This window comes from Delphinapterus leucas, chromosome 4 (assembly GCF_059928025.1).
Source record: "Delphinapterus leucas isolate spDelLeu-1000000601 "Yukka" chromosome 4, BTC_Dleu_Yukka2, whole genome shotgun sequence".
In the NCBI taxonomy this organism is placed as follows: Eukaryota; Metazoa; Chordata; class Mammalia; order Artiodactyla; family Monodontidae; genus Delphinapterus; species Delphinapterus leucas.
Window position 1 is genome coordinate 68,021,911 of NC_143132.1, and position 26,686 is coordinate 68,048,596.

Consider the following 26,686-nt stretch of genomic DNA (forward strand, 5'->3'; position numbering starts at 1 on the left):
TGGCAGGCGGATTCTTAACCACTGCAGCACCAGGGAAGCCCCGTCAATGTTTTATTTAAACAGGGAGATACTGCTTGGCCACCTGAGTCACTGGGAATGTTCTTGATAGGCTCCTTCTGTTCAAGAGAACTTTATTTTATGTAATGCAGGGATTTATCATAAAGATGTATCCGCTGAGGAATCTGAATTCATTCCAAACAACTAGGTCTCATGGAAAAGAGGGACCCACACAGAACTGGATCTCACAGCCAGAACCAGGATCCAAGGCAGCTCTAAGAAACCGAGGAGCTGTGATGGTATGTTTTTGCTCTAGGGGTCCGTCATTAATGGGTCTCAGCTATTCCCCAAGAAGCTGTCTGCATCTCTCTCTCTGTCCACCTTTAAGCCAGCTCCAACTGGCATTCTCTTTACTATTCTATATACCTTTCTCTGCCTCATGGCGTGCATCCTCACAGCTCCTGCTTTCTCGGAACACTGGACTCACTGTCTTGGTCCCTGTTGCACCTCATCATCACTCTTCTTCAAGCTTCACCTCCCACTGCTAAGTACATCATTTTCACAGTATTGTCCTGATCACCTGTTTGCTCCAGGACTTGTCACAAAACACTGGCTAACTTAAGGTTTGGCAGTTCTTGCCAGTCCTGGTCCAATCAACATAGTATAAAATGGGCTACCAAGGAGTGCTCTCTAAGTAGGAGCTGTGAACCAGAGAGTATTCCCTAGAAAGGGCTCTTGTATGGTATCACATGACAAGTATATAGACGGGTAGATGGATGGATGGACAGACGGACAGGAACAATTTGTCCTCAGAGAAGTAAGGCACGATTGATTAGGGAGACAGAAACTGAATGTGGGTTGAACAGCTGAGCAAAGAGAGAATTGTATTTGCACATTGATATGTTTGAATGAGATCTGACTCCAGCCCTTAGGAACTAAGTAATGCACTGATCCTGGCTGGACTGGCTATTAATGCCAAGTCTCCCTTCTTAGGGAAATGAGACAGATTTCCCCCCAGCTGCTTCACACACTTCTGGCTGTTCCTTCATGTAGGGCCTGGACTTCACCAGCCTTTCCCTAGTTATTAGTTTCTCCCAAAGTTCATTCCCCTCCCTCCCCAGCTTCCCCGTCCTACCTCCCCGCCCACCACCATGCAGCTTCCAGGATTTTAGCTCCCTGAACTGGGATCGAACTCCGGCCTGTGGCAGTGAAAGCACAGAGTCTTAACCGCTGGACCACCTGGGAATTCCCCCAAAGTTCATCCTCTAAATGGGGCAATCATGTAAAATGTTACCGAAAGCTCTGTACACAGGTCGAATCTCGGAAACAAAGAGTTTTGGGTGAAGTAGAAAAGGATAGCTTTATTGCTTTGCCAGGCAAAGAAAGACACACTGGGCTTCTGCCTCAAAAAACTGTATCTCCTGGGCTTCTCTGGTGGTGCAGTGGTTGAGAGTCCGCCTGCCGATGCAGGGCACACGGGTTCGTGCCCCAGTCCAGGAAGATCCCACATGCTGCGGAGCGGCTGGGTCCGTGAGCCATGGCTGCTGAGCCTGCGCGTCCGGAGCCTGTGCTCCGCAATGGGAGAAGCCACAACAGTGAGAGGCCCGCGTACCACAAAAAAAACCAAGAAAACAAAAAAACAAAACTGTATCTCCTAACCAGGGAGGATTTGGTGAGGGGTTTTATAGCAGTGGTTCACAGGTGGGGTCTCCGACAAGATCAGGGTGTATGCAGGGCCTGCCCTCCCTTAATCTCATCTCAGGTGGTGGGTCTCCTAATCTTGATGAACTTCTCTAGTGCCTTTAATCTTGCCTCAGGTGGTTTCTTGGCTACTCCTCCCTTGATTAGCAACTGTTCCACCCTTTGGAACTCAGGGAAGGTCATGGAGGCTGTAGTCTTGCCTACAAGAAATGGGGGAAAAAAGGGCCCCCATGCCCGGGAGCCCCACAGGGCCCCGCTTGGTTTCAGAAGTACTTAAAATGTGCCTAATTTGTAGTACACACAGAGCAAATGAACTATTATTAGTAGCATACTTTTCATTCATTGAACAAATATTTGGACGGTGGGCTGCATTTGGCTAAATATAACAAAATCCTAAATATAGAAGCTTAACCAAACAGGTTAACCACTCCTGTTACATCCCTTGAATGAACAGATAAAAAAATCCCTGCCCTCACATTATAACAAATTTGGAGACACAGATAGCCCGGCTGGAATTGGCAGCCCACAATGCCATCAAGGATCCAGTCGCCTTCTATGTTTCTGTTCAGCCATCCTTAACATGTGGTTTTCATCTTTGTGTTTGTTATCACATAGGCAAATAGTCCTCATCCTTGGCACTCTAACCACACTCCGGTAGAAAGGAGGAGGAAGGGATAATGCCTTTATTAGGAAGGTAAGTTTCTCATAAATGTCCCAGCAGTCTTCTGCTTATATCTCATTGGCTTAAGTTGTCTCACTCTTATCTGGGGCTGCCAGAGAAGCTGGGCACACTGCTACTCTAGACAAAATCAGGAAGGGGAAAATGGATATAGGGTAGAAAACTAGTAGTTGCTCAGGTTCATCCATCCAGGCACCGAGAACCTTGAAAGCTGGTGGGGTAGAGGTAAACCAGTAATTGAACAGTGTGATAAAGATCAAAATAGGGGCTTCTGGGGCCTGTGCTCCGCAACAAGAGAGGCCACGACAGTGAGAGGCCCGTGCACTGCGATGAAGCGCGGCCCCCGCTGGCCGCAACTAGAGAAAGCCCTGGCACAGAAATGAAGACCCAACACAGTCTAAATAAATAAATAAATAAATAAATAGATAAATAGATAAATAAATAAATAAATAAAAAGATCACAATAGAGGTGTTTATCATGGGAGCACATAAAAGAGACACCTAATTTGTATTTCAAAGATCAGGAAAGGCTTGCTGAAGGAAGTGATAACTGAGACAAGTAGGAGCTGGCCAGAGAAGAGAGTGTGTTCAGAAGTTCAGAATTGAGACCAGGTCTTTTCTGGGAACAGAAAGTAGCTCCCTATTGGTGGGCAAAAGAGTGTGCTATAGAGAGGGGTGATGTTGGAGGTAAGGACCTCACAAACTGTTTTGAAGAATTGGTACTTATCTTCAAGGTACTAAGAAGCCAGTGAGGAATTTCAAGCAGGAGACAGATTTTCTTGCTAGTTTTAAAAACTGGAATGGAAAAATCATTGTCTATAGCAATTATTTCTAAATGCCAGTGGATCTGCTGTCCCTTTTTAACGCAGCCAGGAGATGCACAAATTCACTTGGCCAAGCCCTCTCCCCTTTTACAGGGATGCCCTCAGCTGGCCACTGCATTCAGAAGCTGGGAGCTATCTTTGTTTAAAGTTACTAACATTTTGGCCTTCCTCCCTAACATAATGCTGTGGGTAAATTAGGCTTTTTCTGGAAATGCCGTCCCTATCAGAAGTGATCACTTTTTTTTTTTTAAACATTGGAGTTTTTTTAATATATTAATTTACTATTTATTTTTGGCTGCATTGGGTCTTCGCTGCTGCGCGTGGGCTTTCTCTAGTTGTGGCGAGTCGGGGCTACTCTTCGTGTGGTGCATGGGCTTCTCATTGTGGTGGCTTCTCTTGTGGAGCACGGGCTCTAGGCGCGTGGGCTTCAGTAGTTGTGGCTCGCAGGCTCTAGAGTGCAGGCTCAGTAGTTGTGGTGCACAGGCTTAGTTGCTCCACAGCATGTGGGATCTTCCCGGACCAGGGCTCGAACCCGTGTCCCCTGCATTGGCAGGTGGATTCTTAACCACTGCGCCACCAGGGAAGTCCCAGAAGTGATCACTTTTTGACTATTTTCTTTACTCTGCAGTGTTCATGCTCAACTAAGTATTTTTTTTAAAAAGAAACAATTAAGGCTTACCTAAAAGGTTAAGTATAGACAGAAATCATGAGTACCCTAAGTGATCTCTGATGTATTTGATTAGATCATCCATCTCCAGGCGGAATATTTTTTTCTTGATTTGAAATGAGACCACACGTTTGACTAATCTCCCAGCTTCCAAGTTATTCCTGGACGGTCAAATAGGTGGTGTGGCACAGAAGCACAGTCTACTGCAGTAGCACTGGGTACATTATTGCTGTTTCCCAAACTGGTATCTTTGGAGCACAACCTGAAAGAGACTGACTGAACAGTCATTTGAAACCCACTCTTTACTCCCCATTCCTGGTTCCTTGCTTTGGGGGCTGCGGGGGGGTCGGGGGGGAGAGCGGGGTCAGAATGGAACTTTAACACTTCCTAGCATGCTATATAATTACTTTCTATTGTTTGTCTCCCCTCACTACATGTAAGCTTTTTCAGAGCAGGTATTTTTTTCTGTTTTGTTCACTGATGTGTTAGCAGTGGCTAATAGTGCCTAGAATTTGGATTTGGAAGGTACTCAAATACGGGGTTGGCCAAAAATTTCGTTTGGGTTTTCCCATAACATCTTACAGAAAACCAAACAAACTTTTTGGCCAACCCAATACTTGTTAAAAGAATTTGCAAATGGATTATCATCAGTGTTTCCTCTATGGTTATCTTCTGTTCTGCTGAGGAAAGGCCAAACTCATCTCAACTTTTGCACCTTCTGTTTCTTCTCTTTTTGGCTAAATCCTACCTATCCTTCAAGCAACAAAATCAACAAATTGTTTTAAGGCAGCAATTACATGCAAGACACTGTTTCAGCAGGCAAATCAACTTTCAAAAGCCATGCACCATCCCTTTCTTAAAAGTTGGAGGCTTAGGGCTTCCCTGATGGCGCAGTGGTTGAGAGTCCGCCTGCCGATGCAGGGGATGCGGGTTCGTGCCCCGGTCCGGGAGGATCCCACATGCCGCGGAGCGGCTGGGCCCATGAGCCATGGCCGCTGAGCCTGCGCGTCCGGAGCCTGTGCTCCACAACGGGAGAGGCCACAACAATGAGAGGCCGGCGTAACGCAAAAAAAAAGTTGAAGGCTTAAAATGCCATTCATCACAACTAAACATACTATTATTCATTTATACTAAAAGTCACTCCATACTATCATAATTGCACATTTTCATAATATGGTACATTGGAATGAGTCAAGCATCCTGCTAAAATTGGATTGCCTAGATAATACTTTAGCAGACGTGAAATTCTGGAAAGGCTCTTATGAATCCTTTCCAAGGATTCTGTTTCTGAATTCCCTGTTGAGCATCTTTGTTGAGTTTTATTTTTATCCTCACATGTATCCTTTCAATTCACTCATCCATCCAAAAATTATTAAACATCAACATTCTGTCATGCACCATTCATTAATAGGTAAGTCCTACAGAAAATCTTTTTCACTGCTGGCACCAGGAAATTTTTTTGTTGAAAAGACTACATTATAATCTTAACAAAAGTAGGTCTTGTTTATCAATATCCGCAACAACTACAACAGTATCTGAGCCACAGGAGATGCTCAAAAGCTGTTTTTGAAAGAATGGTGAGCACTTTATACATTTATTGCTCACTTCCAAGTGCAGAATCTGATGAGCGTCAACATACTGAACACACAAGACTATCCACAACCCCGCTGGCTCAATCCAACTGTGCCAGAGCCAGGAAGCTTCTGTTTAAATCGTGGTAAGCAGAGTCCTAGAATGACTCTCCAAAATGTCCCACTCTAATCCCTCAGACTGTGACTATGAGACATTACATCTGTGATGTCACATTTCCCAGCAAAAGGGATTTGCAGGTATGATTAAAGTTGTAATCAGTTGACTCTTAGGTAATAAAAAGGAAGATTATTATGGTAAAACTAATATAAACACACAAACCCTTTAAAAGCAGTCTGTCTACAGCAGAAAAGGAAGTCAGATTCCAAGAATGAGGATTCAATGCACTGTTGCTAGCTTGAAAAGGGAGAGGACTATGGTGTCAAGAAATATGGGTGGCTTTCAGGAGCTTAGAGTGGCCCATGACAGGCAGCAAGGAAACAGGGACTTCTCTTCTTACAACCGAAAGGATCTGAATGAGCCTGGAAGCAGATTCTTCCCCTGGAGACTCCAGACAAGAGCCCAGTCTGGGCCACAACTTGATTTCAGCCTGTGAGACCCCAGGCAGAGAACTCAGTCAAGGCTTCCTAGCCTTCTGACCTACAGAACTCTAAAATAATAAACAGGGGTGATTTTAAGCTGCTAAACTTGTTAAGCAGCAACAGAAAACGAATACAATCATCCTGTACTAGAATACCATTATGCAAGCCCTCCTCTACTTTTCCATTTTCTGAATTTGTTTTACTTTGCTTTCCTTTTCATGGTCCACGGAAACATTATCCAGGAAAATATTTCCACCCAATATTAGTTTTTGCATATGAAAACGAGATAAGTTAAGGTACTAAGAGAATTTCTTTGGACAGTATCCAGCCTATATTACTGCCCTTTAACTTAAGAGCAATAAACCTAAAGAGATAAAACTATCAATGACCAAAAAGGTCTATGCTCATGCCAATAAATTTGTAAAATTCAAAAAGGTACAATATAAATCAAATCAGATATTGAAATTGTATTTAAATTCTCTTACAAGAACTTACTGCCTCAACTTGGAAAACAATCAAATAATTATGTACACTGAGTCAGAAAATTATTTTAATAGTTACAAAATATCTTTTTTTTGTTTTTTTTTTGTTTTTTTTTACAGAATCAGTATAAAATAGCAGTTGATTTCTCCATAATTATCAGAATTATTTATACTTGAGGTCTTGGGTAAGTGGGGCTGAAATCAACAAAAGGTCTTGGACTGTTGGCTCAGAAATCTTCCTGGGAAGCCCACCATGTTGATGTCTGTCATGCTTAACTCTTATGAGATGACCCGGTCCTTTTTTAAAAAAAGTATCTTTTTATTCATTCTTTGGAGGCTTGAAGTGAATTCGGCAGCGTTCATTAAACACCTAAGATATGTGAACAGAAACAAAGGTCACTGAGTCATCCTGTATAAATCAGGCCTGGAATTCAATTAAATTTGGCATGGGTCAGGTGGATATAACCTTTTCTTGTCCCAGGTCAACAGGTTTAGGAAACAGAGGTGTTTCCTCACTGGTTCAAACTGACTTACTAGGTGCTAAGAGCTAAGAAGGCCTTGATATTCATTTATATGATAATTTTAATATTTTAATAAAATTTAAATTATTCAAGGAAAAAATCATCACAAGCTAGCTTATTTGGTAAACTAACAAATATGCTAGTTCCATATTCTGGACATATTTTGGACAGTTAGACAAAAATATCTAAATTAACTTTAAGATAAAGCTTTTTAAAAATCCTTTTATAATGTAGATTTTATTTAGATATCTGTCATGCTTTTCTAAATGAGGGCCAGATCCTTCTCACATGGAGATATACTTGAAGGGAGTCCAGTCTTTTGCTAAACTGTATAAATTTATATAATGTTTTATTCTATTTATCTTGCTTCCTAAAAACTAAACAAATAATGTATCATAATGTTAAAAGAACATTCTATTATTACGTGTCATGTGGGACTATGTCAAATAACAATTTTGGTACATCCATTCAATGGGATATAAGCAAGCATAAAAAATAAGGAAGTTCTTTATGTTATGATTTGAAAAGATCTCCAAGATATATTAAGGGAAAAAAACAAAGTGTAGACAACATACTTCCATTTGTCTGATAAAGGGGGAAATGTGTGTGCTTTCAAGGAGCAAACACCTTATCACGTAGGTGGAAAGGGCAGAAATAAGAAATCTTGGCAAAGAGGATAGGATAAAGAAATGTGATAAAGCAAAGGAAATCGATTTGTATTTCACAGTTTATTCATGGCTCTGCAAGTTGGTACACTCCAGTTTTGTTTTGTTTTTTTTGTGGTACGCGGGCCTCTCACTGTTGTGGCCTCTCCCGTTGTGGAGCACAGGCTCCGGACGCGCAGGCTCAGAGGCCATGGCTCACGGGCCCAGCCGCTCCGCGGCATGTGGGATCTTCCCGGACCGGGGCACGAACCTGCATCCCCTGCATCGGCAGGCGGACTCTCAACCACTGCGCCACCAGGGAAGTCCAGTACACTCCAGTTTTTGGTTCAGTTAACCTCTCTCTGGATCCAGCCCCATTCCACTGGTTAATTTCAAAGGGTAAAACAATTTTCAGTTCATTCTTTCAGATTTAATAGATTTTGCCCTTTGGAAATCTTTGAAGTTTTAGAGAGGACGTGCAGACATACGTTTTCAGAAAACTAAAGTAGGAATTTTGTAATTTTTTAAAAGTTTTATTGGACTATAGTTGCTTTACAAAGTTGTGTTAATTTCTACTGTACAGCAAAGTGAATCAGCTATACATATATATACATCCCCTCTTTTTTGGATTTCCTTCCTATTTAGGTCACCACAGAGCACTGAATAGAGTTCCCTGTGCTATACAGTATGTTCTCATTAGTTATCTATTTTATACATAGTATCAGTAGTGTAGAATTTTGTGATTTTTAACTACATGTAAAGTCCTGGGATCCTGGTCCCCCAATCTAATTCCTAATTAGAACCACGTAGGTGGTAATAAGGAGCATGTGAATCTAGAAGCCATAAAAAGCCCTATTATCAAATACCAGTAAAACTACATACAAACAAAGTTTCACGATCAGATATGTTAGAAAACAAACAACTGTGAAGGATAATGATATGAAAATTTATGGAAAGTAACTGAGCTCAGAAAAGCTAACTTGAACAAATAACCTGGTTGAAGGTTCTAAGTTAACAACTAATAACTCTAAATATCAAATAGCCCATAATTAGTATTAGGAAGCATACCGAATGTCTCCAATTCTGTTCCCATGACGATCATGCAACTCTACCATATGACTGTAAAGCTACTTTTTGTAAGATGGCTCTAACTTGGATTCTAAACACAACCTGCACCGCCCCCCCCAAAAAAAGTTAAAGCCTTCAATTGCTTGTAAATGAAGGATCTTTATTATTCTTAACTGCCCAAGGCACTCTTTGCCTCCCCCCTCCCTTGGTTTCCCTTTGCTAGTTCTGCTTCCCCTCCTAGTTCTCTCCAAGAACCAAAATTATTTTATACCTTCCAGCTCCTGTCATTTACCACTTCTTCAACATTCAGTTCTGACTGCATCCATTTCAACTGCAAGAAAGGAAAACAAAAATGAAGTTACAAAAATTTTAATTAAAGAACTAAAACCAAACTCTATGTTTTCCTAACAAAGCCAGCTGCTGCTCCTGCATTCCTTATTAATGGTAATACTTAGGCCAGATTTCAAAATCTTCTTTGACATAGCTGCTCTCCTCATATTTAATCAGTTGCTAAATCGTATAAAGCCGTAGTTCTCAAGCTTTGCTGCATGTTATAATCACCTTGAGAGCTTTTAAAAAAAAAAATCTCAAATGTCCAGGTAGTTCACAGAAAGAAAACAAATGGCCAATAAACCTATTTTTAAAATGTACAATTTTATTCATGTATGAAGAAATGTAAATTAAGCCATAATATGACAAAAAAATTTTTAATACAAGAAATCTGATGTCTGATAAAACCTAGTATTAGTGACGGTATGGGGAAAGATACACTCACATATATTTTTAGTAGGAGTACAAATTGTTTCAACTTTTATGGAGAGCAATTTGGTAAGACTTACCAAAAATGTAAATTCACATGTCCTTTAACTCAATAACTCCAGTTCTAGTTATTGATCCTACCACATAGATTTGCAAAGATAGCACAGACGAACAAAAAAAAGGACAAGGAAGTGGCAACCTGATTTGAATAAAAGAAAAAAGAAACAGGAAGAAAAACAGAGAAGAATAATATATAAAGCTCAAGTAATTGAGAAAGGGATGAGTTTTCCATACCTTAACCGTACAGCCAGAGGTGTGAGGCTAAAAATGCTAGTCTTTCTAACTTTCTTTTTAACTGCCAACCTAATCACTCCATCAAAAACGTAGCCAATTCTATTGCCAGGTCCAGATGGCAGGCCCATCATCTCCTAGTCGCCTCTGGTCAGAGAGACCTGAAAGGAAAGAAGCTAACCAATTCCAGGAGGAGAACCTGAAAATATCCAGGAAAATTAGGAGAAAAAAAGCAGTACAGGTTGAGGCAGCCAAGAGGTTAAAAGGAGGATGATTTCTTCAGGCCAAAGTCAAGACCCAGGCCAGGAGATTTGGGAACAAAATGCCAGAGGGATTCTGGGCAACCATGAGTTAGGCACCCAGACCAAAGAACCTAACCATAAATTAGGAGTACAACTCAGGCAGGAGGTTTGAGAAATATGCATATAACACTAATAAGACTGGATGTGGTACTGATCCAACGCTCCTTATAAACTCCCTTCGTAGACTCAAAACTGCTGTCAGAGTATGGGCCAGTATATAGGATTGAAACCATGAACGAGGGGAAGGACTGCATTTCTAACGTGCTGTGGAGTAGTAACAAGCCTGAGGAAGCCCGCCTGCTTACATCACAGCAACCTTGGTTTCAGATTTTAATCAGTTATATCGACCCAGAAATCATTAAAGCTTCACTGCTCTGTCAGAGCCTGGACTTTCTGCCAAAGAAGTAACAACTTTAAAGAACAGTGTTACAACAGGCCACTAAGACAGTATTCATAATTGTTCTCAAATATTTAAAGGGATGTTGTGTAGAAATGGGTTTAGACTTATCCAGAGGGAAGATTAAGGAACAGTAATTACATGCTACAAGGAGACAGATTTTCACACTAAGTAAGAAAATCTCTGAACAATTACAACTGTCCAAAAAGAGAATGCACTGCCACATAAGACTGTATATCCCCTCAACCCCCTTAATACTGGTTAAACAAAAGGTGGAAACCACTGGTTGGGGGGGATACTGTAAAGAGGATTAATATAACAAATATGGAGTCCCAGCGACTCAAAAAGGAAAGAAACCGCTACTTCGTTATCAGTCAATATGCAAGCTCTTACATATATTATACAATTTAATCCTCACCAAAAAAAGAAAATATAAGAAGTTACTATGTATCAATTCCATTTTACAAACTGAAAATCAGAAGTTTCAGAACAATTAATTTACAAGGTTACAAAACCTCCAAATGGTAGATGGGATTATTTCTTTAGAGCTGTCTGCCTTTACAATCCATGTTTTTTCTATTCTTGAACACCGCAGATATTACAGCCAGCTTCTAATGCAATTTCAGTGCCAACAACAAAATGCTACCTTTGAGATGGTTGTTTTTTTTTTTTAATAAATTTATTTATTTTATTTATTTATTTTTGGCTGTGTTGGGTCTTCATTGACACGGGCTTAGCTGCTCCGCGGCATGTGGGATCTTCCCGGACCAGGGCTCAAACCCGAGTTCCCTGCATTGGCAGGCGGATTCTTAACCCCTGCACCACCAGGGAAGTCCCGAGATGGTTGTTTTTGAGGCTCTGGGTCTTAAACAGGTAAACTTCATCTCAAAGGTACTAAGAGGTGACAGCAGGTATATAGTTCCAGCAAGGAATGTGCTTTTTCTGAGGTAAGGATTCAGGTAAAGAACTGGGAACTTTCAGACGGGCATCACTGTATGTAAATAAATTGTTCACTAAAGTAATCAGAATTTGACTCTTAGTCACAACTTAAGGTAAAAACACTGACTGAATTTAGAGTAAGATGAGATGGGTTACAAGGTCCCAGTTCTACCACGTACTAGCTTGTGACTCTGGGGATGTCAGTATCTCTAAGTCTGTTTCCATATATAGAAAATGAAGAGGTAGAGCTGGAACATCTCCAAGAGCTGACTCTTTCTGATTCTATAATCTCCATAGCAAACTTGAAAAAGAAAGTCAAGTTTCCTTATTTGCTTAAATACTACTACTCATGGTTAACTTCTACTCTAGTCCTATGCAATATCACAGGCCAGAAAACTACCTTTCATAACTCACTGGCTGGTTTCTAAAACTCCTCCTTGCAGTGATTGTGCTGGGCTCTAAAGGCATATGGGCAGAACACAGGGCAGACAAAATTGTGTGACATATCACTCACAAACACTCACACTGGTTTTTGAACTTTGCACTCTGCTGACAAGAGTCACTCTATTCTTTGTCTGACTTAATTTGCAAATAATCATTTTTCAGTTTCTAATTTAACAGCCACTTTCCTTTGTCAATACTTCAAGAGCCTGTTAAAATACAAAATCCAAAAATACTAGATCTTAACCAGCTTTCTATAATTTATCTATAAGCCTTCATCAACATGGAGGGTAGGCTAAGATGACCATTACAGCCTAAGTTCACTGTCTGAAGAACCCACCACTGGCTGATGAATGAGCAGGTGTGGAACACAGGGCTGAAGCAGTTGTCATGAACAAAGAGAACAGCAAAGACAGTGGATGAATCCTGTATCCAGTGAAACACACTGCATCAATGGGATGACTAAGAAAGTGCACACCTGTGTGCAGCAAAAGAACAAAAGCTTGAGAGAGACAGCAAGATCCCTTTTTCAAAGTTTGGCTACATCTACTAAACAAAGAGCAAACTTCACAAATTGTTCAGTATGAAAACATGATTCCATCTCACACTGCATTTTCAGTCACCTGACATGTAAGAATCAGTAAGTCACCTGTTACACCATCTTAAAATACAGACATGATTTTGATAATTATACAGTGGTCATGTAAGAAAAAGCCCTTGTTCTTAGGAAATAACCAACATATGTAGGGGTAAAGGAGTATAATGTGCCCAGCATATTCTCAAAATGGTAAAGGAAAAAAAATGTATATGGGGGAGGGGGAGGAAGACAGGGAAAGAGGGAGGGAAGGATGGAGGGGGAAAGAAGAGTAGAGAGAATGAACTGTAAAGCAGGTGGAGCAAAATGTAAATAGGTGAATATAGGTAAAGGGTATATGGGACTTCCTTGTACTGTTCATGCAACTTTTCTGTAAGTTTGAAATTGTATCAGAATAGAAAGTTACCCCTGAAGGCCCCCTCCCACCCCCACCCTCCTCAAAAGACAGCAATGCAGTCCACAAAATAAAAGATGGCATACATTTCAACTGTTTTCTTGACGTGTCACGTTTAAGGGCTATAAAGAAATAGCTCTGCTTCATTAACTCTACTCTGAGGTCCACACCCCATCTACATGACGGCTGACTTTGGGAAAATAAAGCTTGCTCTGACATAGAACTCAGTGGACACTTGGTGTTCTCCTAAAAGGGAAAATGGCAGGCATGGGAGATGAAGTGGAAACAAAGGAGAGTCTATAAAGAGTCAAAGACCCATACCACCCTCTCCACAGCAAAGAAATAAACATAATGAGGCTCTGGTGGCCCTGGTTATATTTAAATAGTACTATACTTTTATGGCGGAAGGGGGTAATATCCTGAAGTTAAATATCTATATTACATTTCAGCAGATTACTACAGCTGAAACCAGAGGTAAATATTTTCAAAATGTAAATATATTTAAAAAACGTTTCTTCTCAAGTCAAGCTTCAAAACATAGATACAGATGTGATTTCCCTAGACTTTTTGATGTGGTGTTGGTCTATATTAATCCTTGTATTTTTGTGGAATATATAAAGGAATGGAAATAACATGATTACATGCTTCTTTTAGCTAAAACTTGCTACACTCCATACGTTCATGAAATGCACATTAATTTACCAATTAGTATTGAAATGTAATAAAATAAAGCCCATTAAAAATGAAGTACTAATCTCCTAATCATTTTGTTTTAAGTAATAACCATCTCTTACTCTGAGTTTTTCATATTAAAAACTGGCTTTATTTTGAAGGCTAAGTTTGGAAACCTTGCCTCAGAAAATGTAAACCCTGTTCAACTTACCTTTGTCTGTTCTTTTCTAAGTTGCTTTAATAATGTTAAATTGTCCAAATTCTTTTCTCTCTCGTCTCGGAGCTGTTTTACTACTGATGAGGTCTGAGCTATACAGTTTTTTATGACTCGGTCCCTACTGGCATGAGCCGCCATCAACTAAAAGAACAAAAGAAGGAAATGAGAAAAAAAAATCACACCAATTTGTCACATTTCAGTGTTTTAAAAAAACGTTTTTAGGCTACAGAAATGTAATACTTTCTAAAACAGTTTTTAAAAACTGAATCTGTGGAAGAGAAGATTGTGCTGAATGAGCCAGCTCAAAGGCAGCAGCTGTGAGGGTGAAAGTGAAGAGGTTGGGCCGTCCTCTTCCTCACTAAGCTCCCAGGCCTTCCTGCTCCTCTTCCTGCACTCCTTGCGCTGCGCTTTGATTCATCTCAGTCTCCTTCCTACACTCCTTTCTCTCCCATTCTTGCACCTGTGTGTTCCTCTACCCTATACCCACCCTCACACACCTTCTGGGCCACTTCCTATTGCTGTTCTCTTTTTGTTCTTTCATTGTTTTTTTCAGCCTCATGTTGTCAACAGTGCAAAAAATTATAAAGTAAGTGATATAGAGAAGCTCTTAGTTACAATAAAGAAAAACAAAGAATGCTACATTTACCTATGTCAGACAGAACCCTTTTCAAGATTTTAAACTTTAAGTACTAACAAGGAAAAATTGTACATGAAGTGGAGGGCACTGATTCCATCAATTGTGTGTGCTGACGGAGAGTAAAGGATGACCAACAGAGCAATTATTAGCCTTCATCTTAATGTAACAAATCCAATACAATAATTTGCATCTATTTTCTGCCTTGTTTCATTAATTATGATAGTCATGTTTCAATTCAAACATACTCCCATGATCATAGCCAAATTCTGAAGATACCCCAAAAACTTGGGGTGGAGGCAGAGCAAAATACTAAAATAATATGCAATCGTCATTATAATTAATGGTGCATAATAACAGTGGTTCACCTCCAACTAAAATTTAAGTGTTGGCTTGCTCCATTTAATCACGTTATATCATTCCTTCTCCCCTCTGAAGGGGGAATATCCCAATGCTATGCTAGTGATGGCTGTATAGAAATAATCCATTATATATATTTTATATAAAATATGGGACTAACAACCATTCTATAAGCATTCCTCATAAGTTATTTGAAATACAGCTCTTAAATGGTCATATTGGGACCCCGTGGTTGAGAACTACTGGTCTAATACACACCAGGAAAGAATAAACCTTTATATTTCTAGAGGGGAATACTAAAAGTGCATTAGTTAAAAGTTGTACCCACATGAAGGGAGGGAATTTCATAACAGACGTTAATCCCACCTATAGTATATTTCTCTAATAAGCTAATTTTTTTCAGTGTAACATTTAGGGTTCACAAGGACAGCCTCAAGGCCCATATTTATTAGCTAATATGCTGCTTCTGTTACAGGCTTCAGTTTCTTCTTTTGGAAAATTATGGATTATGAGTAAATAATCACTAATATCCTTTCCACCTCTAAAATTTAGAGGCAACATGACTCAGTACATTGCTCAGATACCAGATGCTATTTAATTACTTTGATATTTTGTCTAACCCCCCAGCAATTAGTGAAACAGCATTAGTACCAACTAGAAGTCTATCACAATATTCTCATTTTTCTGTCTGCATTTTAAAATCAATTTCAAATTTTGTACATTTTATTTAAATGTTCAGTATCTTTCTTTTGGTCTCTCTCCACACAGTTTCCTTCCTTGGCTGGGCTTTCCTCCATTATTCCCCTCGTTAGCTTGGCCCCTTACCTGTGGATACACTTCTAGATGCAGACTACCCTCCTACCCTCACCTGCTTACATTTCCTTCAGATTAGCCCCACTGTGAACCCACTCCTATGTGAACAGGAATTACTGGGCAAATCACCTTTTACTCAGTATTATCAATTATTGTGGTCTGTTTTCATGACCATCCTTCAATAAAATTCAAAACTAAGAGCATATGCAAGAGGAATATGCATGGACTTCTTTCTGTACATATATGTCAAAGAAATGAGGACGCTTGATAACTAGTAACAGATGGGGTGACATAAGCCTACTAGAGAAAAAATAACATGAACCCAGGCTTATTAGCTCATTAGTATCAGATGCTTGAGGATTTGGTCATAAGAGAATTATTTCTGATACCTAAAGTGCTTATAAATGAACTGAGATAAAATTAAGAAACTCAGTAAAGTAAAACTTTGGTTAGAGGAGAAATATAACCATATCATAACCATACTTCCTTTGATTTGGGGTAAGCAATTCTGAAATGAAGACACTTGGGGTGGGGCAGGAGAATGATTCAAAACTAGTCTAAAGGGGGTATATCTAGGACTTCCCAGTTTTATTTTACCACAACTTTGAGAACTTCTTTTAGTCTGAAATTTTCACCTACTACCTTTTAATCATTATTTTAAAATAATGCTTTTTGCCTTTAAGGGAAACAATGTCATTTTCCTGATTATAGTTTTTTGGTGTTTTTCTTTCTAGAACAAAGGTTGATTCTAAATTTCCCAAACATCATTTTAGAATCCTAACAACGACCCTTAGTTTAACTATCATTAAAAGCAAAACACTTAAATATTGTGAACCAGTATGTTGTACACCTGAAACTTACATAATATTGTGCATCAACTATACCTCAATTGCAAAAAAAGTTAATAAGTTCTTGTCACGGCATTTTTTGTGTGTTTTAAATCTTCCTCCAGAACTTCTGACAAAAGGATGTAAGAAGCATACTTTTTAAACATAGTCCAAAAGTTCATTATATTAAAGAGATAGCTTTAAGAATTACTCTAAATCAATCATTATGACACTGGTAACAGTTTTGCATTTGTAAAGCACTGTTCCAAGTTCATAGACTCTTTAACTGTTCAGTATTGATTTTTATGTTTACCTTGAAACTAAACAATAAAGGAAAACTTCATATATTGAGGGAATATGCTCTAATAAGGGAATCTTACTGAAATTATTTCATTTTTACTAAGATTATACTTTTAAAATTTGGAATCTCAAAAATCAGTGCTTTATAATAACTTTGCTTATCTTCTCCTATGAAGAAGTATTATCATTAGAGTGCGCAAATATTCCTTCATCGACTATAAAAGGAAGGGTCAGGGACTAAAGACAGTCAGGGTGACCGTAAACAACTTGGACATGTCACAGAGTTCCACTTCTTAACTGAGACAATATCTAAGGGAACTCAGTGGTACTTGTTAGCATGGGTACTCTATTGCAGGCTTGACCCCTGGAACAGAGCTACTTGATAAATAATCCTTTACATACATTCATGTTGCTGGATCCCTCTAGAATACAGATGGAGAAAAACCCAAACACATACACAAGAATATCTAAAACAGAAAGGTTCCAAATTTAGCATGCCAGTTTATCCTGGTTCAACAAAGGAATAAGAAATAATAACAACAATAAGAAAAGCAGCAAGCATTTATATGTAAAACATTTAGTACAGTAAGCACTTTATATTAACTCATTTAATCCTCTAACAATTGACCGGATACTTTTCTGATACTATTTTACAAATAAGGAAACTGACTCAGAGGTTATTTCAAGGTCACCCAGCTAGGAAGTAGCAGAGGTGAGATTTAATCTAGATCTGGAATCCATGTTGTTAATCGCTATACTATAAACCTCTAGGTTAATAAAAAGATTCTAAATGGAAACAATTGAATAGATTATAGCGATTATATATATATGGGTAGTGAGGTGGATCACTAAAGCCATTACAAACTTCTACCAATAGTTCTTTAGACAGAGCTACCCAAAGAAACTAAGTGAACTGTCGAATAACCTCATAATAAATTAGGCCTTGGACCCATGCTCTCTACTCCCAATACTGGAGTCTACTCCTTAAAGCCCCCGTCCCTACAATTTTATGAAGCCACAAGAATTACCTGACCACTCAACAAAGTAACATACTTTCACATAAAAGCAGAAAAAAAATCAGCAGTTAATGCTTTGAATTTAAGTGATATGAATAAGTTTATCCAAAACTGATTTTTTTTCCATAATTGAGAAATTGACTTTAGATTTTAAGTAATACAGTAATCTTCTGGTAGAGCCTAAAAAAGCAAATGCCATATATCAGCTTCCAAATTAATGAAAAAAATATAAGTAAGCTATAAAAAATACTTAGCTACATCGTTATTTCCTTTCACTTTTAGAAATTAAAAAAGAGAAATAAAGGGGATCTTTAAGAGGCAATGAAAAAATATATACTTGAGAAACCAAAGCCTCAGAAAAGGACAATTTATCTGTGGCTTTTCCTTCTCTCCTGCCAAATGCTTCTTTTCCCTTTCCTGATGAGTCAGGGAAGATAGAAGATATATTGATAAAAAGTGTGAAGGGTTTTAATTCTTCCTTAAATCAGGTGTCTAGCTTCTTAAGATTGATTCATTCAAAGACCCTGCTCTTGTTTCACTGTTTTATTGTACTTGACTGTTTCACTTTCTCCTTCATTCCTTGAAGCATAAGCTTTCCTTAAGTTAAAGGCTGCTCAGGAGGGGGTCAAAAAAAGGCTGCTTTCATTCCTTAGAACTGTCTCTTCCCAGACTTGTACTTAAGATCACACATTTTCTTTAGTTTGTAGAAACCAGATCAAAACTTATATATACCCTCAGGTGTGGGCAAGAAAACATGAAGATTCCATTCTTGTATCCACAGTTTAATTATGTCAATTGTTTTCTTATTTTGCCTACAGAGAAAGGCATAAAGGAAGCACAAAAGAAAAGACTCAAAAGATACACTTACAGACTCATAAAGTTGTTTACAGGTTTGGCTGGCATCAATTTTCCCTGCAAAGGAAGCTGTTGGAACCGTAGTGTTTAATTCATGTACTATTCTGTCATCAATCGTCCTCATCACCTTGAGTAATTCCTATATATATTTAAAATAAAAGAATAGTAACTTGAATGGAATGTTAAGTGGTTAAAAAAAGACCATTTAAGCAAAACTAACTAAATAAATAAAGCTCTTGGATAGGTTACAACCCTGTGAATTAGGAGTGGGGAAACCACACTATATATAGTGCAACCACAGAAAAATCTTTTTTACAAGAATGAGAGGTAGGTTATGTGATAGTAATTCTAACAATTGGCACAACTCTTTCCTTGGTCCCACTGTGATCATCTTAAGTGTAAAGATGGTTTCATTCATTTGTAAACCCCATGTTCCGGCACGGTGCTTAGCAAACACTGTGTTCTTTCCATCTCCAGCATACAGCCAATAAAGGATTCTACTGAATTTGATTACCTCAACTTGTCCAAAACAACCCAGCATCACTGCTTGCTCTGTTCCCTCTTTGTCTATCATTCTAAAATGTGGTGCTAGACAGAAATTTTCTAGAAAGATACACAAGAAACTATCAGCAGTGATTAACGTGCAGACGTTAATCTATATCCTTTCAAGCTTTTTTTCCTTTCAGGCTTTCTTAGTTTTTTACTACAATTGTGTATTATTTTTGTAACAAAAATAAAGTATACTGCTAGAAAAGAAATCAAATCTCTTTGTGGCTTTCTTGTTCATAGAACAAGTAGTTTTACCTTTTCTTAGTTACCCAAGTTCACATTTCCCAAGGATCTCTCTCCTCTAAAAGAGGCTCCAACTCTCAAAACCCAATCAAAATAAAAATAATACCAAAAGGGCAGGGAACTTAGAAAGACCCTGATGAGTATACCAACACAGCATAGTCCCTTCTCCGCACATTCTGATTAGGGTACTTCTTTTCACTTGTCACTAGACAAAGGCTGGGCATCAGCTACCTTCTGTCTGCAGAGGATATAAACTCTAGAAAAGGTTTCTAGTAGTATACCCCTTTCTTTCTCTTTTAATCCACCCTTACTTCACCCTGGCCCCACAAAACAAAACGAAACGCAATCACAGAAAAATCATTAAGAAAACAGAAGTGTATAATACTAGGACTATACTTAATGAAAACATCCAGGAAGTTTACATTTAATATTAATGTGTATTAAAAGCACCTTTGCTTGATCCTCTACTTCATTCAACATATGAACCTATTTCTTTGCCAAACTTAAATCCATCACTGAAATCAGCTTCTTCATTCCTTTCATCCATTTTTTTTTGGTCATATTAAAAATGACAGATTTTGGGCTTCCCTGGTGGTGCAGTGGTTGAGAGTCCACCTGCCGATGCAGGGGACACGGGTTCATGCCCCGGTCCGGGAGGATCCCACATGCCGCGGAGCGGCTGGGCCCGTGAGCCATGGCCGCTGGGACTGCGCATCCGGAGCCTGTGCTCCGCAACGGGAGAGGCCACAGCAGTGAGAGGCCCGCGTACCACAAAAAGAAAAAAAAAAAAAAAAAAAAAAAAAAGACAGATTTTAATCTGAAAATTGGCAGGAGTGTGATTTGCATACATTATTTAATCATATGATTGTGAATTATAGTTACCGTTCTTTTTTATTGAATTATAGTTGATTTACAATATTATATTAATTTCAAACATACAATGTAATGATTCAGTATTTTTATAGATTATACTAAATTTAAAGTTATTAAAAAATATTGGCTATATTCCCTATGCTGTATCATCCATTTGTTAAAATAAACTTTTATTATGATTAAAGTATTACACAATCATTTTGGAAAAATTAGGAAAAAATTTAAAGAAAATAGAATCATCCATATTTTTAAATTAATTTTTATTGGAGTATGGTTGCTTTACAATGTTGTGTTCAGTTTTTTCTATACATATCTGCAAATATTTTTATCAAATTGAGGTACTGTATAACATTTAAAAGTTTTACTTTATGGAATTATGAGCATTCTGCCCTTGTTACCTTGAAGACATTTTTAATAGGTGCATAAATATTCTGTTCTGTAGAGGTATCACAACTTATTTGACCATTTCCCTCATAATTAACAGCTAGGCGTTTCCAATTATAATAACCATTTAGGCCATTCAGTCTGTCTGCAGCCTAGATTCTATTCCTACCAGGCTATTAATCTTTAATTAGTAATTTAATGCCGTTTTCTAGAACCCAATCTAGAAGCAAAACAGCTTGTAGAAGGCTCATAATTTAGACCAATAAAAACAGGCAAACATCAGATCTAAAACCAACTTCACTATCTTATCCCCTCTTCTTGTATCTTTCTATTTTTGTCAATAGTATCAAGATTCTCTGTAAACTGGAATTCTTAGGGGATAATCTTAACATATTCACTAAGCAACCACAATTTTAAATAATGTTTTATGTACAGTAGAGGATATATAATGTCAGTAAGTGGCAAATTTCAAACAAACAGCGGCAGTACTATTTAGAGTCAAAAAATAGGTAAGTAGCAAACAGGGACCTTCCTTGCCAACTTTACCTCCTACAACTTGCCTATTAAAACAAAACCAAAAAAAAACCTTTAAAATCCCTCTCGTCTTTCCCTCTCTCTAAATCGAACTGATCCTGAGGCCAAGGTTTACATTATACCTTTTAGACAAAGCTTTCCTTGACTGAGAGTCCTCAGCAATCTTTCTTCTTTAAACATATGCAGCAATTAGAGAGACCACAGAGTTGATTCCTTAACTCACTCTTCATTCAAAAAATACTTACTAATGTCTAATGGTTAGGCACCATTCTAAACACCAGGGCTATAATGGTGAATAAAATAGAAAAGGCCCTGGCTCTTATGGAGCAAAATTCTCAGAGGGGGAGAGAGACAATAAACAAGTACCCCAATAAATGAGATAATTTTAGTACTGAAAAGTACTACAAAAAAGAAAACTGGTAATGGGATGAAGAATGACTAGGTGGGGCTGAGGGGCTAATACTTTAGATAGGGAGATCAAGGAAGGCCTCTCCAGGACATAACATTTGAGCTGAGATCTGAGTGATATAAATAAGCCAACTAAAAGGGCATCTGGGGGAACAAGTCAAAAATTAAGAGGCAAGAACAAACTTGGGGATGTTTGAAGAACTAAAAGGCGGCAAGTGGGCTGGAAGTGAATAAGGGAAAGAGTGGTATTAGGTGAGATCAGAGTTGAGGAGAAAATAAAGGACAGTAGAGACAACAGAAACAATTAAGGGTTTTTTCCTAAAGGAAACAGGGTTTTAGGCAAGGGAATGATATAACGATTAATTTTTTAAAAGATAACTTCGACTGCTATGTGGAGAATGGAAACAGGGTGATCATTCAGCAGACTACTCTGGTGGTCTAGGCAAGAGACAAAGAGGTAGCAGTGGAATCAGGGAGAAGAAGTTGGATTCAGGATATATTTTGAAGAGAGAGCTGATAGGACTTGCTGATGAATTGGTGTTGGGGGATAAGAAAAGAAAACAGAATGATGCTTAGGATTGAGACCTGAGCAACCGAATGGATGGTAGAGTCTGGGAGAGGAAAAGATTTGGAAGGAGTGGGAAGATCAAGATCCTATTCTGACTCAGAGGATATTTTACATTTAGGATTATTGTTAATTGTTTGCGACACTGGTATTGTTTAAAATTGTAATCTTTTAGAAATAAAGACTGAAATATTTACAGAACAAAAGATCTACCTGGGATGTGCTTCAAAATAATCTGGTTAGGATGGGGAAAATGGTAGTATATAAATGAAACAAGAGTGGCCATGAACTGATTGTTGGAACTGAAAGATGAGTACACAGGGATTCATGGTACTCTCTCTCCTTTTGTGAAATTTGAAATTTTGCATAATAAAAAGTTTTTAAAAAAAATTCTGTTTTGGACATGTGAAGTTTGAGATGCCTGTTAGATATGAGTAAAAAAGTTAAGCAGAAAGTTGAATATACCAGTCTGACACTGAACTGGGCTGAACTTATATTAACAAATTTTATTTATTTATTTATTTATGCATGCATGCTGCACGGCTCGCGGGATCTTAGTTCCCTGACCAGGGATTGAACCTGGACCCTCAGCAGTGAGAGCTTGGAGTCCTAACAACTGGACTGCCAGGGAATTCCCCAAATTAATGTTTTTAAAGCCATGAAACAAGAAGAGATCACTGAGGGGGACTTTAGGGAATAAAGGGGGTTAACGATCAAGAAGGAACTCTAGCATCTAAAACTACAGGAGAAAGACAGATGTCACAGAAGTCAGAAGAAGAAAGGTTTCAAGAAGGAAACGGTCAACTGTGTTGAATGTTACTAGGAAGTCAATAAAGATGTGGACAGAAATTAACTTTTTAGATTTAGCAGGATGGAAACTATGGGTGATTTCACGAGAGTCATTTAAATAGAGTGTTTAATGGACTGAAAAGTTAATGTGGCTTAAGTACAGAGAATAAGAGAAAGCATGGTGTAAAATGAGGTCCACCATTACAGACCATGTTATAGGATTTTAGTCTTTTTCCTGAAAGCAATAGGGAACCAATGAAGTGTTTAAATACAGTGGAGTTACATGATCTGATTTGTATTCTGAAATGATTGCCTAAGTTAAAGTTAAAGAATTAAAGTGTGGAAAATGGATTAGAGAGAAAGAGGTTAGTTAGAAGACTGATGCAGGTGAAAGATTTTATCATTTCCTAGAGTTTTGATTTACTTTGAACTTTAACTAGTTTTGAGTCTGATCATTAGCAATACAGCCAATTTTCCCTCCAATAAAACAATTTGGACATACCGTTAAGTTCCTTACAGCAATGGGAATTTATTGGCATTAACTAGGTAATAAATCAAACAATTTCAGTCTTACAAATGTGAATTTTCAAATATATGTGTTCTCTGTGTGCTAAAGAATCATCAATATATGATCTAGAGCTTGGCTTTTAATATGAAAGACATCAGCTATCTAAATAACCTCTATCTAATCTAACCTCTAAATAAAATGAGGTTATTTTAATCAAAATTGTTCAATTGCACGAGCTACATTTCAAGTGCTCAAGAGCCACATACTGCTAGTGGCTACCATATTGGACAGCACAAGTTTCCACCATCACAGAAAGCTCTACTGGACAGTGTTGAATTCGAGATAATATGACAAACTGATAGTGCACTTGTTCAGGAATTGCTGAGAACTGTAAGCTACTTTTAACTATCACAGAAAAGATACTAGGAAAGCTAAAGATAAGGGGGGAAAAGGGGTAAGGCTCAGGAAGGAATTTCTTTCAAAATTGCAAAAGGAGAAGGAAAAGAACTATAAACTACCTCACTAGGCACAAATTTCTTTACAGTACAAAAGGTGCCAGAGCTCTTAAGGCAACTCCAAGGGGGTCTAGAGAAAAGCTTGGGTACCCTCACAGACTGAGAGCAGATGAAGGTTAATACAGGCACATAAGTGCTGCCATTAAACTATATGTATCATTCATAAGGAATTACTAACTACCTACCTGATACTTAGTTCCAATGGCATACCCTCTCTCTCACAAATTCACCAAGAAAATATAAAGAAGACACCCCTGAGCAGATAGCATACAACAAACTGCAACACAAGTCCACAGAGATAATACAGAAATATACACAGTTCAGTGGCTCTCTGAAGACTACATCTTTGTATAGGAGCTGGAACCCTAATCAGCTTCTAAGTGTCAAAGAACAGCAGAAGATAACTCTCCAAACTTTGTAGTGCCTCCAGCTTCTCCTTTCTTTCTCCTCAAAACAACAAGAAATTCTGATATATCATGAATCTCTAACTTTAGGCTAACCCTTTAAAGTTATTCAGGCACTTACCTTGGAATTGCATTTTATGTATTACCTTTAACTGTGGGGTGAAAATCTCACCCTCTTGGAAGGCAATTTCAGTACTGAAGGACTGACCATATCTAGCAGCAGGGAGGGGTGGAGAAAATGTTCTACTGCCCCTACAATTATACTGTACTCTATTCCTAAGGTTACTCCTTAGATAAATTCTTTTTATTATTTTGGGACGCTTTTAGAGTACACGGGGGGTGGTAAAAGGTCTACTACTTAACAGTAAAATTAAAATGTACTCCACAGAATGATCTGAAATTTCTAAACCTTTCTTCTCCTCACTCTCTGCCTGAAGGTACCCAGAAGTAGATCCCATTCACATGGTGCTCTTTCTGGCTCCTCAAACTCCATTTTCATAACAATGCTCACACTGTGCTTCCCCCAAGCCAGAAATACAGACTTGCCTACAACTGCCAGAGTCCTGTGCAGTCCTCTGCGCTCCCAGGCAAGGGAACAGGGAGCAGCTAGGTATGCTGCAAAAGATACCATCACTGATGCTAGAAAATAGTCTATTTAGTCTGTACCTAATTACCAAACAACTCAGAATCAATTGTGTGTAAATAAATAAATATTCTTACCAGAAATACCAAGACTTAAACATTCTAGGAATACTTAGTTGATTTTGCTCAGGTGATATATGAACTGGGTCTCAGATAGAGTCAGGAAGAAGGGATTTCAGAGTGTTAAGTGGAAAAAAGCACACAGAAATGACAAAACATCATGTGTTCAGGGAAAAGTAGGCCTATGTGGCTGGACAGCAGGGTTCAAATGTACATTGGAAGTGGCAGGGGTTGGGGAGAGAGAAGTATGTATGAATACGGGCAGTGGTGAGAGTTAACTAAGCAGAGGCACTTTGGGATTGGATTTTAAAAGGACTTGTATGTCATGTTAAGTAGTTTAGACTTAGTCGTATAATCCTGAAATTAGATGCATGGTTCAGATCCTAAAATTTAGAAGATAACAGTATGAAGCCATAGCATTTTGAAGGGGAGATATATTAGAGAAAGGAATGACTGAAGATAAGAAGAGCTACAGCAAAGCTAATTGCAAAAATGATAGGGCGCTAACAAAGACTGTGGGCGTGGTAATAAATCTTCCTAAAACATTTTTGATCAATTCACCCCCTCTGCTCACTGACTCCCTAACCTCACACTTGGCATTCAAGGCCTTTCATAACCTGGTTCCAATCTTTTGTGTAATCCCAATGTGCTCCTGTGCAAATTCTGAATTCCAGCAATTTGCTATTTCCCCCCCAATATATAAAACTTTCTGCCTATATACTATTCCTTCTACCTAGAATTCTCCTGGTTCTGTCCACCTCTGGTACAACTCAATTACCATCTATTGACTTAATTCTCTCTGAACTGTTACAGCATTGTGTTCATATTCTAAATATCCTCTACACGTTTTATATCTCTGCTTGAGTTCCTTGTTTTATATCCTGCCCACTCAGTCTCTCCAGGTGCCTGATACCTAGCAGGTTTCTGTTATGGACTGAACAGTGTCCCCCCTCGGCCCCCCTCCTGCCCCCAATTTCGTATGTTGAAGCCCTAACACCCAGTGTGACTGTTTTTGGAGACAGGGCCTTTAGGGAGGTAATTAAGGTTAAATGAGGTCATAAGGGTGGGACACTAATCCCATAGAACTGGTGTCATTGTAAGAGGAAGAGACACCAGAGATCTCTCTTCCTCTGTGTGCACACAGAGGTCATATGAGGATACAGTGATGAGGTAGCAACTTACTTTGAAATGCATCAAAAATTAAAAATAAAAAAGGTGGATTGATGGACAGATTGAGGGATGGTATGTGATCTAGTAAATATAGTGAATCACTGTAGAACCTACACAGTGGGTACATGAGTATTCATTGTAAAATTCTTTGAACTTTCTACAGTGTTTCAACATCTTCATAATAAAATTCTGGGGAAAAAGTAACTAAATCTTTATAATAAAAAGTACACAATTTTCTGTTTCTCTTCCACAGTATTCAGTGCAGTGCTTTTCACATATAAGGTACCTACATACAAAATGTAATGGTTTCACAGCTCTAAAAAACATAAACTTTGATTAATAATTTGTGAGTGTGCCAGTTAACTACAGTTTATAATTTTACAAAATTCATTTAAATGTAAATGTTATACTAAAATTTTATTTTCAGATACATTTTTTTACATTTGTATGCCTCTGAAGCAGTAGGGGCAAATGTT

General features: G+C 38.4%; 1 protein-coding gene across 5 annotated transcripts in view; it reads right to left on the reverse strand.

The window, feature by feature from the left end:
- MIX23 (mitochondrial matrix import factor 23) overlaps window positions 1-26,686 on the reverse strand; it is a 47,845-nt gene that overhangs the window by 19,307 nt on the left and 1,852 nt on the right. For 3 of the 5 annotated variants that reach the window (XM_089910587.1, XM_089910589.1, XM_089910590.1), the window contains 3 exons: window positions 18,580-18,705; window positions 13,756-13,902; window positions 9,026-9,085 (listed from right to left, as the gene is read on the reverse strand). In XM_089910587.1, coding sequence (XP_089766713.1) covers window positions 9,026-9,085; window positions 13,756-13,902; window positions 18,580-18,705 — 333 coding nt within the window. Of the gene's footprint in view, window positions 1-1,248; window positions 6,892-9,025; window positions 9,086-13,755; window positions 13,903-18,579; window positions 18,706-19,808; window positions 26,517-26,686 lie in introns of those variants that run through there. The other 2 variants (XM_089910588.1, XM_022567049.2) reach the window with 2 other exon arrangements.